This window comes from Cryptomeria japonica, chromosome 4 (genome assembly GCF_030272615.1).
Source record: "Cryptomeria japonica chromosome 4, Sugi_1.0, whole genome shotgun sequence".
Lineage (NCBI taxonomy): Eukaryota > Viridiplantae > Streptophyta > Pinopsida > Cupressales > Cupressaceae > Cryptomeria > Cryptomeria japonica.
The window spans coordinates 21,322,403-21,340,533 of NC_081408.1; the positions used below are offsets into that span (position 1 = coordinate 21,322,403).

Genomic DNA, 18,131 nt, shown 5'->3' on the forward strand with positions numbered 1-18,131 from the left:
TCACCCTCCAAATGGACCAAGGTAGCTTATAATTTCTTTGCTAATTTTACCACTAGAAGTGTCACCTTTGCTTCACTAACATTCTTCATGATTGGACCAAACCTCTACTCACTTCATGCTAACATTTGTCCCTACCAATCTCTAGCAACAAATCCTGCTCCGACAGGATCTGGTACTCCATGCTAACATTTGTCCCTACCAATCTCTAGCAACAGATCCAGCTCCAAGAGGATCTAGATTCTCTATTGAAGCCCCAATCAAAATTGAATTTGATCAAACCATGTTTGGGAGTAGTCCATTCCTCTATTTCAATATCAGAAGCTGCCACAGCCCATTAAGGATAATTGATAGTTATAGTTAATATTATAAAAGAATATAATTTTAAGATAACAATAATCTAAAATTAGAATGATTAAGAATTACAAAAAATATTATTATTACAATACTATTTGACTGTGCAAGTTTGTTTGTTATTTGACTATCTTTTGGCTTTGGAGGAATTCAGAAATGGGTTTTCCAGTGATTGACGTAAAGTGTTGGAAGTGGAGACACTCTGAGAAGGGGGGTGAATCAGAGTGTATAAAATTTAACACAAGAACAATTTTACAAAATTAGAAACTCAGTTTTAACAAGTAGGACAAATTATCAGAGACTTTACACGTTTCAAATCAGAACGAGTGAACTAGAACTCAAGGAAAAACAAATTGTTGTCAAAGCATGTAAAAGTGATCATCCAATTATCCAAATGAATAATCTTTGTTATATGAATTTAGACAAGAAAAGATGACTATGCTCCTTTTACAAAACAGATATAAACTAAATGAATATTGCAGTGACTACCAAGTATAACATGAACTGAAATAGAGAAATAACAAGAATCTAAAGTATCAGAGCTTTAACTAGTGAAACACAATGAGACAAGATTGAATACACAACACCAAGATTTTGATGAGTGGAAAACCCTCTTGGGGTAGAAAAACCACTTGGTAACAATTCCTTTTTATTTATCTCAAAGAGCACCAACCCTGTACATTGTTCAAGGAGTACCCAATGCCTGTTCCTCTACAATCTCAAGTTTCAATCAATGGTAGCCTTGAAACTACATAATATTGTAATCACAAGGTTATCAATGGTTGGAACGAAAAAAAAAATGGAGCAGTATAAAATATTATTCCAACTCTAAGGAAGTCTTTTTCAACTTCAAACAGAGAGAGTAAATTTAATCTCAATCTCTGAATCTGAAACACGTTGTTTTCTATGTGTATATCAATGCATACAAGAATATTTCTGATAAATACTTTCAGTCTCAATAATGCTGAAAAATGTTCTTTTTCTCTCTCTTTTAACAAAAAAAATCACACAGTTGTTATAACAGAATAAGTCTTCATGACAAACTCTTGAAGTAGGGTTTCCAAACCCGCGTTAGGGTTAAAAACTAAATACAACTGAAAAGAGATCTCAAACAATATTGATTACTCTTAACAAACACTTCCATTCTGATTTCCAAAATGCGGAAAGAAACAGAATAACTGATCATAACAGAAATGTAAGCAAGTGTGGATAACAGATTCGAAAAACCACCAAAGAGTAACTGTAAACTTTCCTCATTTTGTTCTTTGCACTGCCTTTGTGAAATAAACGAAATAGACAATGAAATGTAGAAGATATTACCTCTCATTGTTAACCAAGATTCACCTGAAGAGGATTGTAGCAAATCCCACAAAAAATTCACATTATCCCAAAAAACAGAGCCAAAAATACCACCAAAAGATAGCTTGAACTGAGTTGTTTAACATAGCAGAAAACCCACAAGTGCAGCCTCAAAGATAAGCTCTGCAATCACAGAATAGTTCACAGCGCCGACTAGGGTTTGAGGTATGGAAGAAACACAGAAATGATTAAACCTTTCTTTCTTTCCAAACTTAACCAAGACTTTTAGTGTCCCTGAATAAAAATGAACTTCATTTCAAATCCATAACACATTGCCTCCCATGTGGATCATAATATCCAAGTATTTTAAGTGCTTAGTCACACGCACCTTTTACTGTCACGCAACCACTTATTATGACGGATAGGAGTCAAATTGAACCATGATTAAGTTTAGCCATGATGCACACTTTTTGGCATAAGGTCAAAATGGGATCAACAGTAAAGAACATTGATGGAGGAGACAGAAAGGCCATTATGGCTCAAATCGCAAAGGCTTGTGAATCCCCTGGATTTTTTGAGGTATATATGGCCGATTCTTATCTGGGTTGTAGTTAATATTCTTTTTAATCTTTTCATCATAAAGTTTTCTTCTAGCCAAATTATAAGAAGAAGTTATCCTATAAATTATTCATTACAAACATATGTGATTCATAAACTGTTCAATAACATAGATGAAATTGAAGTGGAGTGTTTATTAATTTTTTTCAGATTACAAACCATGGCATTGACCATGGTCTTCTGGACCGTGTGAAGGAGGTATGTTCACAGCAATATAAGATTAATAGAGAGCAAAACTTCAAGGATTCCTTACCAGTAAGGGCACTGAATAGAGCCATAGAAGCTAAAGCAAAGGGAAATAATGTTGAGAAGATCAAAAATATGGATTGGGAAGATGTTTTTCAAGTGCACGAGGTGAAAGACACAAATTCCTGGCCTTTGGAACCTAAAGATTTCAAGTACGTACAATATTCAATCAATAGTAATTTATACTATTGCACATCATTTTATTTGGCCTTTCTCTACTAATTCTATTAGCCATTAACAAACAGAATCAATAAAATCGATTCATATAATTTAATTTTAGTACACATTATTTTCCTTTGATTTTGACTAGCAGAATCATTGTAAGCTCTGTTATTCAGCAGTGAAACAAAGTCACATCCTCCATGGAACAAAATGGTGTATTTGTCATGATGTGGGTAAGGGAGGAGCCCACCAAAAATTACTTGAATAAAATTAGAATTAGAATTTTTTAAGTTCTCAAAACTATATCTTATCAATCTATCTATTCTATCATACTGAGTTTTAAATTTTCCTTTTTATTTTAAAATCAGTTGACTTTGAATAACCATACACTAATCTATCTATAGAAGAAAATAATTCTTAAAGTTTAATATTGTTTTTCAAATTCTATTTATATAGGGGGATAATTGAGGAGTTCCATAGCCAAATATTCAATCTGACAGAGAAACTCTTGGAGATAATAAGTGAAAGTTTGGGGCTAGAGAAAGGATATCTAAAAAGGGCATTTGAAGGGGGACACGAGGAGAAGCCATTCTTTGGTACCAAGGTGAGCCATTATCCTCCCTGTCCCAGACCAGATCTTATAAAGGGTATCTGTGCTCATACAAATGCAGGTGGGCTCATTCTTTTGTACCAGGATGATGAGGATCCTGGCCTTCAAGTGCTTAACAATGGTAATTGGATTGATGTGCAACCTATGCAATACTAAATAGTTGTAAACATAGGTGATCAGTTAGAAGCAGTGAGAAATGGAAAGTATAGGAGTGCATATCATAGAATTCTTCCAACAAAGGATGGAAACCGGTTATCAGTGGCATCCTTCTATAATCCCTCATACAATGCATTGGTCAGCCCTGCACCTCAGCTTGTTGCTCAACCCAATGGAAACGTTTCTCATGAATTATCTACTTATCCAAAGTATTCATTTGGTGACTATATGAAGATTTACTCAGAGAAAAAATATGAGGAAAAAAATTCCGCGTCAGAGCAGTGGGAAGGTTGACTGAACAAATTTCTTGTTGAATGAAAATTTTAAGAAATTAAGGTTTACATTCGGTAAAGTACTTGTCAGGTTAGTTAGCTGGATAGGAAGTTATTTCTGTAATGATTTTATAAAGTCAATATTTTGAATGTAATAGATGCAGAATGATTGTAATAAAGATGGGTTGTAAGAGTAATGTTGAGAGGAACAAAAGAAGGATTGTTCTTTGCTAATAAGTGTTGGATTTATCGGTAATTTAGGTCTCAAATTTGTTGTTTGTTGTGAGTTAAAATTTATTGTTGATCATTAGATATTTGTGTAAATTTTGATTGAAGTTGGTTTTTGATGTTGTAGATGATTGAAGTTTGGGGCTAGAGAAAGGATATTTAAAAAGGGCATTTGCTGGGGGAGAAAAGCCATTCTTTGGCACCAAGGTGAGCCATTATCCTCCCTGCCCTAGGCCAGACCTGATAAAGGGCATCCATGCTCATACAGATGCAGGTGGGCTCATTCTTTTGTACCAAGATGATGAGGTTCCTGGCCTTCAAGTGCTTAACAATGGTAATGGGATTGATGTGCAACCTACGCAATACTCAATAGTTGTGAACATAGGTCATCAGTTAGAAGCAGTGAGCAATGGCAAGTATAAGAGTGCATGGCATAGAATTCTTCCAACTAAGGATGGAAACCGGTTATCAGTGGCATCCTTCTATAATCCCTCATACAATGCACTGGTAAGCCCTGCACCTCAGCTTGTTGCTCAAACTCAATCTAATGGAAACGTTGCTCATGAATTATCTACTTATCCAAAGTACTCATTTGGTGACTATATGAAGATTTACTCAAAGAAAAAATATGAGTAAAAAGAGCCCCACTTCAGAGCAGTGGGAAGGTTGACTGAACAAATTTCTTGCTGAATGAAAATATTAAGAAATTAAGGTTTACATTTGGTAAAGTACTTGTCACGTTAGTTAGTTGGATAGGAAGTTATTTCTGTAATGATTTTATAAAGTCAATATGTTGAATGTAATAGATGGAGAATGATTGTAATAAATATGGGTTGTAAGAATAATGTTGAGAGGAACAAAAGAAGGATTGTTCTTTGTTGATAAGTGTTGGATTTATTGGTAATTTAGGTATCAAATCTATTGTTTGTTGTGATCATTAGATATTTGAGTAAATTTTGTATGCAACACCTCATTTTCTTAATGTTGTATTCAAGTTGGTTTTTGATGTTGTACATGGGAAGTGGTACCAATAAACTAGATGATGAGGATGAAAAAAAAGCATTGTCAAGAATCTTTTCTATGGTTAAAGATACATCGCAAGAATACATAGGAATAAGAAAATCACCAATATCTTTACATTGAGTTTGATGATGCATATTTGATTCGTTTCTTTCTATTTAGAATTGACATGTGGTCTAATTATTATTTTTATATGATCCTTGAATTCTTCTATTGTATATTTAATTTCTCTATAAATGTCTTTGAATTATACAATTTGATGTAACTAAAAGGAGTGAAGACACTACTTGTTGCCTAAAAAATTTGTGTTGTACACCAATCATCAAGCTTTGCAATATTTGAATAGTCAAAGAAAGTTGAATCGGAGACATATGAGATAGGTTGAATTCTTACAGAGTTACACATTTATGTTGAAGCATAGGAGTGCTAAGTCAAATAAAAATGTAGATGCATTGAGTAGGAGGAGGAATTTGTTGACAAAAATCTAAGTGGAAGTATTGGGTTTTGAAGAACTTGAGCTCTTGTATGAAGATGATCTAGATTTTGCGAAGGCATGGAAAGCATGTAAGGAGCTGATAGTGATAGATAGAAGCCAATGGCTAGAAAACTTCATTTAGGAAAATATGTTGTTCAGAGGAAGTCATTTATGCATTCCAAGGAGTACAATGAGAGGGAATTTGATCAAATAAAATCATAGCAAAGGATTAGCAAGACATTTTGGTGTTGACAAAACAATTGCTTTGGCAAGTGAACACTACTTTTGACCATAGATACATAAGGATATTAGGAAATTTGTTTAGAGTTGCAAACATTGTTAAGTTGCAAAGGAAAGCAATCAAAATATTGGATTATACAAACCTTTGACAATACTAGAGAGACCTTGGGAAGCAATCAGCATGGACTTCATATTGGGGTTACAAAGGACACAAAGAGGACATGATTCAATATTGGTAGTAGTGGACATATTTTCAGAAATGGCACATTTCACTCCTTGTAAGAAGACTAATGATGCAGTACATGTTGCAAACGTATTTTTCAAGGAGATTGTCAAATTGCATGGATTACGAAAGAGCATGTTTTCAGGCTGGGATACAAAGTTTATTGGATATTCTTGGAGAACCCTGTGGAAGAATATGAGGATAGACTTAAAGTTTAGTTCAACATACTATCCGCAGACTAATGGATAGCTAGAAGTAATAAACAAAAGTCTATGTAACTTGTTGAAGTGTTTAGTAGGAGACAAAGCAGGAAATAGGGATATAGTTCTACCACAAACAAAGTTTGCATATGATAATTTAGTAAAGCGGGGTACAAGGAAAACACCATTTGAGATTGTGATTAGAGTACATCCTAGAGGAGTTGCAAAGCTCAGAGATATCAGTATGAAGATTAAAAGAAGTGTAGAAGTAGAAGAACTCACAAGATACATGGAGATTATAAATAAAACGTCCGAAAACATTTCAAGGATATGAATAGTCAATATAAGTAGCACACAAATGATAAGAGAAGACATAAGGAATTTTTCGTTGAGGGTGAAGCCATGATATACCTCAAAAAGAAAATATTTCCAGCAGGCACATATAACAAGCCGAAGATGAAGAAGTATGGACCATGTAAGATTCTTAGGAAGTTAGATTCACAAAATGCATATGAAATAGAGTTACTAGAGGCACTTGGCATATCACCTATTTCCAATATTTTGGGCATCTACTAGTATCATGGAGGACATTCAAGTGACTATATCAGTGAAGTTCGTTTGAAGGATCAATTACCACATCAACAACCAAAGTAGATTGAGCAAATCTTGGATACCAGAGTTGGATGAAGCACTAGGAACAAATAGTATCAGGAGTATCTAGTTAAGTGTAAAGGTAGACCAATAGAAGATTCAATATGTATTTCACAGGCTAAGGTAGACCTCACTAGTTTTCTTTTATCCTTAGCGAAGTGAGGAACTCACTTTTCTTTCTAACCCTGGGTGTTTGATGCAAGAGTATCCCTGGTTATAACAACAATCTTGCATCAACCAAAAATAGTTATGTTTTTACATTCAGTCTATAGTTGGGTGAACTCACAATAATGGTTTCCACTTTTTGGCCAACTTTAATGCTTAGATGATCATTTTGAAAAAAACTTTCAGTTTTTGACACCTATAACTTTTAAACCATTAAAAATTTGAAGATGATGTAAACTAGTGATTTGTAACATCTTGTCTGCAGATTGTAAATATATTTTTTTCATTTTTTTTTTAATAAATTTGTATTTATTGTTCAATCTCCCTTGAAAACTAGTTTTTTATAGCAAACAACATTTTTTAAGAGTGATGTGCATCCCGAAATGCATAACTTTTTTTCTATAAATGATAAAAACTCAATTCTTTCAAATTTTGGTTTGTAACATTAATATCTAGTGCATGCAATTTGTTTGATAGTGATATGTTAAATATTTTTTAATTCTATTAATTTTTGAATTCCAACTAATTATAATTTAGACATAGGTGTACGTTTGAACACATAACATTTTGGGTTTTCAAGATTCTCTCATTTGAGCCCCTAACTAGAGGTTTGAAGGCGAAAAATTCTTAGAAGTCTAAGAAAATTGGGCGAGAGATGCCTAGGAAGAGGGTTCGATCGAACACCCCTTTGAGCGAAGTGGGTTTGATCGAACCCTACCTAGTTCGTTCGAACTAGTGTTCTAATGAACATGGATGGCACAAACAATCATATAATGGACATGTTCATTCGAACCCCCCCATATCTAATTGTCGACGTTCGTACGAACCTTGGCTGATGTAAAAATATATCCTTTTTACAATTAACAATCACATATAAATAGAGATGTTTTATTTCATTGTTACAAACACAATTAATCAAAGTAATTTGCATTTTTTAGTAAAAGAAGACATTTGAAGGTCATTTTAAGGGTGACAATTTTGAAGATGTTTGAAGACATTTGAAGTTTTTGAAGGTCATTTTAAGGACATGTGGAACTAGAAGACAAGGCAAAATAAAACTTCAAGGAATTATTTAGCTGACACAAAACAAAGATAACGAGAGCTAAGAATGCAAAGATATTATGCATGTATGTATCTTTACTTAATTTTTATTTAATTATACATGTATTACGTACCTAAAATTGTGCTATTAGTTAAATATTTTTTTATGTAGTAATTTTATCTTAATTATTTTAAATTATTTTAATTTAATTTAATTAATTTTTAAAATAATTTTATCTTAATTATTTTTAAATTATTTTAATTTAATTTAATTAATTCTTTAAAATAATTTTATCTTAATTATTTTTAAATTATGTTATTTTGATTAGATATTTTTAAGTGTGTTTGTGCTTTTTTTTAATTATGAGACAATTTGAACAAATGCATTGAAATAATCATATTTGAAATTACTTAAATATTTTTATAACTCTTTCACTCTACTTGGTCTTTTTAGAATTTCTCTCTCTCTTCTTTCTTTTACTAGGACCTCTCTCTCTCTCTTTACGAAATCTATTTTTCTAGGATGTCTTTAAATTAGGACCTCTATATCTAAAAATACTAACAAACATAATTTAGAAATGGTTGGATTAAAAATCACCTTGTTTTAATTTAGTCTCTCTCCTCCTCCCTCTTAAGTCTTTTTGTCTAGATCTTAGTTTAGGACTCTCTCTCTCACACACACTCTCTCTCTCTCCCCATCCTTAAGTCTATTTAGTCTTTTTAGGATCTCTCTCTCTCTCTCTCTCTCTCTCTCTCTCTCTCTCTCTCTCTCTCTCTCACACACACACACACAACTCTATGATTGAAGGTATTTTCATTGATTGAAGGTGATTGAAGGTATTTTCATTGATGGCAACCTTGCAGGTGATTGAAGGTATTTAGTCTATGAGAATTGTAGGTGATTGAAGGTATTTTCATTGATGGCAACCTTTCAATCTTATGGCACTGGCACTGGCAGACTCTACATCGGCAGATAGTTCACCGGCAGCGGCAATAATGTTTACCAGCATCCTAGTCGGCGGGATTTTGATTATTGTATTTTGTATTTAATTATAATATCTTTTTGTAAGCCGACATGGCATATTGTAATAAGACTCATATATAAGTATGAGATCTTTGTAGATCATTTTGTGCGACAAAACATAGAGGAAAAATATGATGGATATGTAGAGCGAATATTAAGGCACTTTGTAGAAGGGTTTATGGTTATTGCATGAGCTTACACCAATATCTGACATAGCAGATGCTTTTTGTAGTAGTACACTATATTGGATTTTCATAATCCATTTTTTGTAAGTCAGTGAGACTTCATTTGTAATTAAGCAGTGAGCTTTAGGCAGTTCACCTTCTTGCATGTGCAAGCCCCTCTTGTAAGTAATATCCATTCATTGGCTAGTGAGTGAATATTGTGGGTCACAAATCCCACTGAGGTTTTTCCCACACTGGGTTTCCTCGTTAAACATCTTGTGTTATGGTGTTCTTTCTATGTTGTCTTTACTACATTAATTCTTGTTTACTGGTACATTGTTTTGGAATGCAAAATATTTAATAAGGTCAGAAAATATGCTAACCAATTAGATACTGATTCACCCCCCCCCCTCTATCAGTATCTTTGGGAATCCTAACAATTGGTATCAGAGCTTGGTCCTCTATTGTCAAAAGCCTAACTGCTTGAGGAAGATTCTGACACCGGTATAGATGGAAAACTTGAGAAAACAATTAGAAGGAGCTCTTGCAGACTTTGATGCAGAAAAGTTGAAGAATATCAAACTTGAAGATGATCTGAAGACTACATAGGAAATAATTCAAGGACTTCAAGAGAATCTTACTATTGCTAGAAACAAAAGAAGAGAACTTCATGAGAAGATATAGAATGATGATGATGAAAGGGAAACTCTTAATGATCTTGTAAGAAAGATGAGGAAAGAAAACATGACCTTGAGGAATGAGATGCAGGACATGACTATGAGATTTTGTAAAGATATTGAAGATATAAAGAAGAATGAAGATGACTTGATTAGAAGACTCAATGATGCTGGAAATGAAAATCTAAGACTCAGTCATGAAAATGATATGTTGCAGACAGATCTGATTCACATGGAACATGATAAAACTAAACTTATGAGATAGAAGGAGTTTTTGGAAAATGAGTTGGCTACTGCAAATCAACATAAGGAGAAATTCAAGAAAAGTTCAGAAGAACTTGATGATATGCTGAGAAGTTAGAAACCTAATGGAGACACTAATGGACTTGGATTTGAAGTTGGTGAAAGCTTCGGTACTGCAAACAATCATGATCACAGCAAACCGATAAGACAACCTAATACCTAAAAATTTAATGGGAAATGTTTTAACTGTAACAAGCATGGTCGTAGATTAAATCGGTGTAGATCTAGAAACTATCAGAACACTAATGCACCCATCGGTCAATATTCTAAATGCAACAAAATTGGCCACAATTCAGAAAATTGCAGAATGAATGTAAGATGTTATGTTTGTGGAAGATTTAGACACTTATCTAATCAATGCAGAACACAAACCGGCATAGGATATGGAAAGGCTATTCAGAAAAACAATGTGACTTTTTATGCTTGTAACAAGATTGGACATATTGCAAAATTTTGTAGAAGCAAGACTTCACCGACAAATAACAAAGGACCCATTTTGAAAGGCATGGAGAAGGTAGATGAGGTAAATCAAGAATTTTCAAAACAATGGATTAGAAAGAGAGATCAGAATGTTGATGAGACTATTCCTTCACCGGTAGAACAGAGTATTACTCCACCGGCAAGAGATTCTTCATCCAACTGAAAAGAAACCTTTTGGGGGTATTGCAACAAATTTAAAATCATGCAAGTTTACCCTCGGTTGATGGTGAGAAGATGAACTTCTTCTTTACCGGTAGATGTGTTAAGTTTTACTTAACTGGTAGGCATTTATTACGGTAGTTAAAGGAAAAGACATTATAAATCAGTGTTCTTCACTCTTTTTCATTCACCGAGCATTCAAATTTCCTAAGAGCGCGAAAAACCTGAGCGAAGGCATCCACAGCGAGAGGTGAAGCAAAATCTTTCAAGCATCCAAACCTAAAAGGAAGATTAAGGTATTTATCAATGGCTTCCTCCTCTGCTCCTGAATTCATTGCAAACCCTACTGTTATTGAAGTGGTTAAACACCCTAGGCCCGTATTCAAGATTATTCCCGAAGTAGCAAAATAGGATGATACCCTAGGTGCATTTTCTAAAATCCCTAAAGGAGTTTCATATGCAAAAGACCAGAGAATTTGCATACATTGCCATATTGAGGAACTAGGTTCAGATGAAATCGTGAAAATGTATAAAAATGTGAATTGTGATGAAAGTGGAATTGTAAAACTGAAACATAAGGTTATTGAAACCCTAGGTTTTGTGGAAATCCTTGACATCCCAGAATTTCCTAAGGAAGTTGTGAGGATTGTACTCAGTAGAGTCCATGGAGAATTCTTTTGGTTAGACTCTATCCATAAGATCACAAGAGAAGCACTTAAGGTTGTGACTGGCTTACCTTCCACCGGCAGCAGGCCAGATAAGACCAAGAAGGTTCCTAACAACATAGTGATGACTTTAACTGGTGCAACCTATGATAGCAGATCCCTAAGAGTTAATGATGTGAAAGATGACAATGTTAGATTCATTAGCATGATATTAGTAATCAAAACCACAAATGCTAACCGAGTGAACTCAGTTTCCAGTCTATGTATCAAGAGTGCATATGATATGGTCAACAATGATGCTAAAATAGATGTATGTGAGTGGTTGAAAGATGAATTGATTGATAATTTGAAGAAAATTATAGGAGATAAGAAAGGTACTTTCAAATGTGGTAATCTTCTTGTATGCCTAATGCTATATCTTACTAAGGAGGTCCCCGGTATAGGCAGGAAATACAATGGTTATGACATATAGGTAGGTAAACGACTCTTGGATATCTTCACCGGCATGGAAACAAACAGTGGAACATATTGAGATTGGAATGGTGACTGATACCATTGATGCAAACATTGAAAAACAAATAGATGGGATATCGACTGCAGAAAATACAGAGAAACCTACTGAGTCACCGGTAGTGGATAGTGCAAAGGTGCAGTTAGAAGAAAGAACAGTGAAACCCACTGAGATACAAGTAGAGATACAAGTTGACAAAAGGGTTGAGTCATAGGTACATACAGAGACAGTGCCACTGGCAACAGCTAAGAAGCCTAAAGGTTTGCTAATAGAAATGCAGACACAAACTAACCCACCAGAGGTCAAGGCAAGCAAAGTGGCTGCTCACACCGGCAGCATGGAGATTGTTAAGGTAATTGGATAGTCATCTGGTACTTCCATGACTAAATTGAGACCAACAAATGTAAATGAGGTATTATTGGATTCTATTAAGAAGATTACTGATTGTAATGCACTAGAATATAAGGCTATAGATGATACCAGCCCCGTTCTTAAATTGATTGCACCCAAGTGCAACATAGAAAATAAATATTCCTTGAGTCAATTAGACACATTGTCTAAGTACATCACTGCCAACATATTGATTGTTGATCAAATAAATGAAGAGACATTTAAAGAGAAAATGGATAAGGGAAAAGAGAAATGCTTTGATGAGACAATAAAGAAGTGCATGGGACACATTGACACCCTATTACCGACACCGAGTAAAACAACAATGGAGTTTAAGGAACTATATAGAGATACATGTAAGACAAATCTTTTGACAATGGATATAGATAAGGAGATCAACAAAGTACAAAAAGAAATAAATGATATAGATGACAATATCATTGCTTCATCCGAATCAATATTAGTTATTGAGCAGGAGATAGTTGGATTTGAGGAGAAACTTGAGAAATTGGAGAAAGAAAAGGAAAGAATAAAAGGAAAGGCAAAAGATCTTAAATGTAGGCTCAGTCCTAAATTGGATATCCTCATCTCTTTGAGGAAAGAAATCTCAGAGGCACTTATTCAGGGATAGAAGACATCGGAAGAGAAAATGCATCACCTCACCGGTACAATTCAAAGAATAGATGCAGCATTGAAGGACAGTGGCAGGTTCACTTAGAGCCTGAATTTGGTATTAGCAGACCTATTTCAGATTGTAACCAACCGGTTACAAGGTTTGAGCTAAAACTGCACTCGATTGACATTTTGACAGCCTTTGTCATTGATGTCAAAGGGGGAGTAGTAGAACAGAGAAAAATGGTCATCAGAAGAGATCATCTGCTCAGGAGGAGCACACAGTTTTCGGAAGATTTTTGGACTTCAATTTTTGGATACAATTTTGAATTTTTCTCATGAGTGTTGCCATCAATGCCAAAGGGGGAGATTGTTGGCATTACACACTCTAATGAGAATTGTAGGTGATTGAACATATTGTCATTGATGCAACCTTGCAATCTTATGGCATCGGTAGGCACCGACACCGACAAACTCTACACTAGCAGATAGTTCACCGGCAGCAGCAATAATGTTTATCAGCATCCTAGCCGACATGATTTTGATTATTGCATTTTGTATTTAACTGTAATATCTTTTTGTAAGCCGACATGGCATATTGTAATAAGACTCATATATAAGTATGAGATCTTGTAGATCATTTTGTGTGACAAAACATAGAGGAAAAATATGATGGATATGTAGAGTGAATATTAAGGTAGACTTTGTAGAAGGGTTTATGGTTATTGCATGAGCTTACACTGATACTAATTCTAGCATAGCAGATGCTTTTTGTAGCAGTACACTATATTGGATTTTCATAATCCATTTTTTGTAAGTCAGTGAGACCTCCTTTGTAATTAAGCAGTGAGCTTTAGGCAGTTGGCCTTCCTGCATGTGCAGGCCCCTCTTGTAAGTAATATCCATTCATTGGCCAGTGAGTGAATATTGTGGGTCACAAATCCCACCGAGGTTTTTCCCACACCAGGTTTCTTCGTTAAACATCTTGTGTTATGGTGTACTTTCTATATTGTCTTTACTGTTCTTATTTACTGCACTAATTCTTGTTTACCGGTACATTGTTTTGGAATGCAAAATATTTAATAAGGTCAGAAAATCTGCTAACTGGTTAGATACTAATTCACCCCCCCCCCCCCTCTCAGTATATTTGGGAATCCTAACATTTAAGATCTCTTTACTAGGACTTCTATCTAGATTAGCAAATTATACTTGGAATTGATATATTAAAAATATTCTTATTTTAATTTAACTTCTCTTTCTCTTTCTCTCTCTCTCTCTTTCTCCCTCCCCTTAAGTCTTTGTAGAACATCTCTAGCTCTCTCTCTTATTTCTTTTTTAGTGCCCCTCTCTCTCCCCTTAAGTTCATTTAGGACCTCTCTACTTTTTTATTTAACTTATCTTTAGGATCTCTCTCTCTCCCCTTAAGCCTTCTTAGGACCTCTCTCTAGATTAGCATATTATATATTTGAAATTTTGCTGCATTAAAATTAATCATTTTAATTTAATTTATTTTTAGGACTCCTCACTCAACCCTTAAGTCTTCTTAGGAATCTCTCTCTCTTTCTTCCTCTCTCCGCCCTTAAGACTCCCCCTCTCTCTTTCTAGATCCTTAATTCATTTTTTTCCTATTTTTTAAGATCTCTTTACTAGGACCTCTATCTAGATTAGCAAATTATACTTGGAATTGGTTTATTAAAAATACTCATTTTAATTTAACTTCTCTTTCACTCTCTCTCTTTCTCCCTCCCCTTAAGTATTTTTAGAACCTCTCTAGCTCTCTCTCTCTTATTTCTTTTTAGTGCCCCTCTCTCTCCCCTTAAGTCCATTTAGGACCTCTCTATCTTTTTATTTAACTTGTCTTTAGGATCCCTCTCTCTCCCCTTTATCTTTTTATTTAACTTGTCTTTAGGATCCCTCTCTCTCCCCTTAAGCCTTATTAGGACCTCCCTCTAGATTAGCAAATTATATATTTAAAATTTTGTTGCATTAAAATTAATATAGTTTCAATTCAACTTATTTTAAGGACCTCCCTCTCACCCTTAAGTCTTCTTAGGACTCTCTCTCCCCCCTTAAAATTCTTGAAGACCCCCCCCCCCCCGCTTTCTTTCTCTCTAGATCCTTAAGTATTTTTTTATCTATCTTTTTTAAGATCTCTTTACTAGGACCTCTATCTAGATTAGCAAATTATACCTTGAATTGGTGTATTAAAAATATTCTTGTTTTAATTTAACTTATCTTTCACTCTCTCTCTTTCTCCCTCCCCTTAAGTCTTTTTAGAACCTCTCTAGCTCTCTCTCTTATTTCTTTTTAGTTCCCCTCTCTGTCCCCTTAAGTCCATTTAGAACCTCTATATTTTTTTATTTAACTTATATCTTTAGGATCCCTCTCTCTCCCCTTAAGACTTATTAGGACCTCTCTCTAGATTACCAAAATATATATTTGAAATTTTGTTGGATTAAAATTAATCTAGTTTTAGGACCCCTCTCCCACCCCATAAGTCTTCTTAGGACTCTCTCTCTCTTTCTCCCTCTCTCCCCCCTTAAAATTCTTGAAGACCCATCTCTCTCTCTCTCTCTCTCTCTCTCTCTCTCTCTCTCTCTCTCTCTCTCTCTCTCTCTCTCTCTCTCTCTCTCTCTCTCTCTCTCTCTCTCTCTCTCTCTCTCTCTCTCTCTCTCTCTCTCTCTCTAGATCCTTAAGTCTTTTTTTATCACTCTTCTTTAACATCTCTTTACTAGGACCTCTATCTAGATTAGCAAATTATACTTGGAATTGGTGTATTAAAAATATTCTTGTTTTAATTTAACTTCTCTTTCACTCTCTCTCTTTCTCCCTCCCCTTAAGTCTTTTTAGAACCTCTCTAGCTCTCTCTCTTATTTCTTTTTAGTGCTCCTCTCTCTCCCCTTAAGTCCATTTAGGACCTCTCTAGTCTTCTATTTAACTTATATCTTTAGGATCCCTCTCTCTCCAATTAAGCCTTATTAGAACTCTCTCTCTTTCTCCATCTCTCTCTCCTTAAAATTATCTATAAATTTATCTTGCCTCTCTCTCTCTCTCCAAGTTGTCATTTTAGGACCTCTTTCTAGAAATTTTGGTGCATTTAAAATAATGTTATTTTAATTTAGTATCTCTATCTCTAAGATTAGCAAATATTTTGACTAAAGACCTTGCTTTTAAAATTTAATGGTATTTTAATAAATTTAGCTCATTTACTTGAAATGAGGTTAAAGAACACATAGTTCAACAAGAAGGAAGTTCTCAAGCGAGAGTTGAGGTAAATGAGGCTGAAGAACACATAGTTCGAGAACATACGAAGGAGGCCCTAGTTGAATCAATGGAAATTGGAGAGGGGTCAAGCTCGCTACCTTCTACCGGTATGGATGAGCATATTGTGGATCTAGCTAAAAAGGTGAAGAGAAATATTTCTTATAAAAATTTATCTCATTTACTTGAAATTAATGTGGATGAATTGAAACGTCTTAGTGAAGAACCTAGACATACTAAAAGGAGGTCAATGAATAAAAGTGCAAAAGAAATAATGTATCATTTCAATAACCTTGATAGTACAGTAGAGAAAGCCCAATTGTTATCAATTGTACTTACTCGTAAAGAGTTAATAGATCCATTAAAATTGTTGGGTATAGATACAACAAATAAAAAGAGGAAAACTTCTCTGATACAAAAAGATATTGTTGAAAATGTTAAGAAAGGTTTCGTGAACATTGGTAAAAAATATCGACCAACAAATAAGACCATGTCAAGAAGAGTGATGTCGACATCTATACTAAATGAAAGAATGCCTCAAAAAAGACAAATCTCTTCATTGTCATTTGAGTTCAGTTTTAGTAGAAGGACGATATCAAAATATGTGAAAAGGATAAAGACTTTGGATGATACTACCACAGAAGGAATTGGGAAATTATGTATAGAGCTCCTCATTCTGATTGGATTGAAGTTGTTGTTAGGAATTTGGTGTCAATTTTTTGGAATGATAATACTTGTACTTCATCAAATATTAGAGATGTTATCAAACATAGGATTGGCCTTGATTGTTATGATCTCCATGTAAAACATTGGTTAGACACAACAAAACATGAATTGTATGTGTCCTTTACTAAATCAAACCCTCATATAAAGATTGGACAAACAATGTTAAAAAATTTAAGCTCATTTATGTGAAGTTAAACAAATTATTTGAAGCTTGTTGTTGTCGTTATCACATTGAATTTGATCTCTACTATCAAGTGTTTCGAAAGATTAGAGAAGATAGTGATGGTTATGAAAATGCTGCTCCTAAGCGAACAAGTCAATTCACAGCATCCATCTTTGTGATAAATCAGATGATAATGCAACCAGTCAAATAGATTGTATAAAAGGAATTTGTGGAACATGTAAAGACTTGGCTAAATTGCCTTTGAGAAATGAAGATACTGTCATGACAAATATGGTAAATTGTAAGAGTTACAAGTGCAAAAAGTTTGAAACAAAATTTGATAAGGAACCCACAAGGTTAGATTATGTAGAAGAGGAGATACCTATTGGGACATTTATGGAAAACTTTCGTAAGTTGATAAAACCATACATACACCATGGTTTTTTGCCAAGTGGCAAACGCAATAGTTTCAAACATTAAGAGACATTTTCTCACCTAGAACTATTTTGTCAGTAGTGGACTTCACAGAAAAATACTCTTTTACAAATCAAAAAGAGATTTAATCATAGTATTATTTTTAAAAGAATATCACTATTATGGTGCATGTGTGTTATCGACATGCAGAAATGCATTTGGATGGTGTGGATGGTACATTTGAAAAATGTGTCAATAAGAAAGAATACCACTTCTATGCTAGTGATGATAAGGAACATGACACAAATTTTGTAGAAAATTGCTTTAAGAATTTTTTTGAATATTTAAAAGAGAGAGGAATAACAATAGTTAAACATTTTATTTGGTCTAATGGATGTGTGTCACAATTCAAATCATCCAAGCCATTTTATGCACTATGTAGATATCATTGAAATGACAAAATACCACATTTTTGGATTTTTTTTTAAAATGGGCATGGAAAGGGTGAACATGATGGTGAAGGAGCTTGTATCAAACGTTCTCTAAGAAAGCATAAAATAAATTATGTACAAGAGATCATATGGATGATGCACATGATGTTGTTGACCAGTGTAAGGAACACTTT

At 34.2% G+C, this 18,131-nt stretch overlaps 1 protein-coding gene and 2 pseudogenes across 1 annotated transcript in view; all 3 read left to right on the forward strand.

The window, feature by feature from the left end:
* Nucleotides 1–2,136: 2,136 nt before the first annotated feature.
* Nucleotides 2,137–3,736, forward strand: LOC131057458 (1-aminocyclopropane-1-carboxylate oxidase-like; annotated as a pseudogene).
* A 174-nt stretch (nucleotides 3,737–3,910) lies between these two features.
* Nucleotides 3,911–4,799, forward strand: LOC131855826 (1-aminocyclopropane-1-carboxylate oxidase 2-like; annotated as a pseudogene).
* Nucleotides 4,800–11,968: 7,169 nt separating this feature from the next.
* LOC131057461 (1-aminocyclopropane-1-carboxylate oxidase-like) overlaps nucleotides 11,969–18,131 on the forward strand; it is a 28,263-nt gene continuing 22,100 nt past the window's right edge. Inside the window, exons 1-2 of the mRNA XM_059218783.1 lie at nucleotides 11,969–12,118; nucleotides 12,221–12,292. Of these exons, the coding sequence (XP_059074766.1) occupies nucleotides 11,969–12,118; nucleotides 12,221–12,292 (222 nt within the window). The remainder of the gene's footprint in view (nucleotides 12,119–12,220; nucleotides 12,293–18,131) is intronic.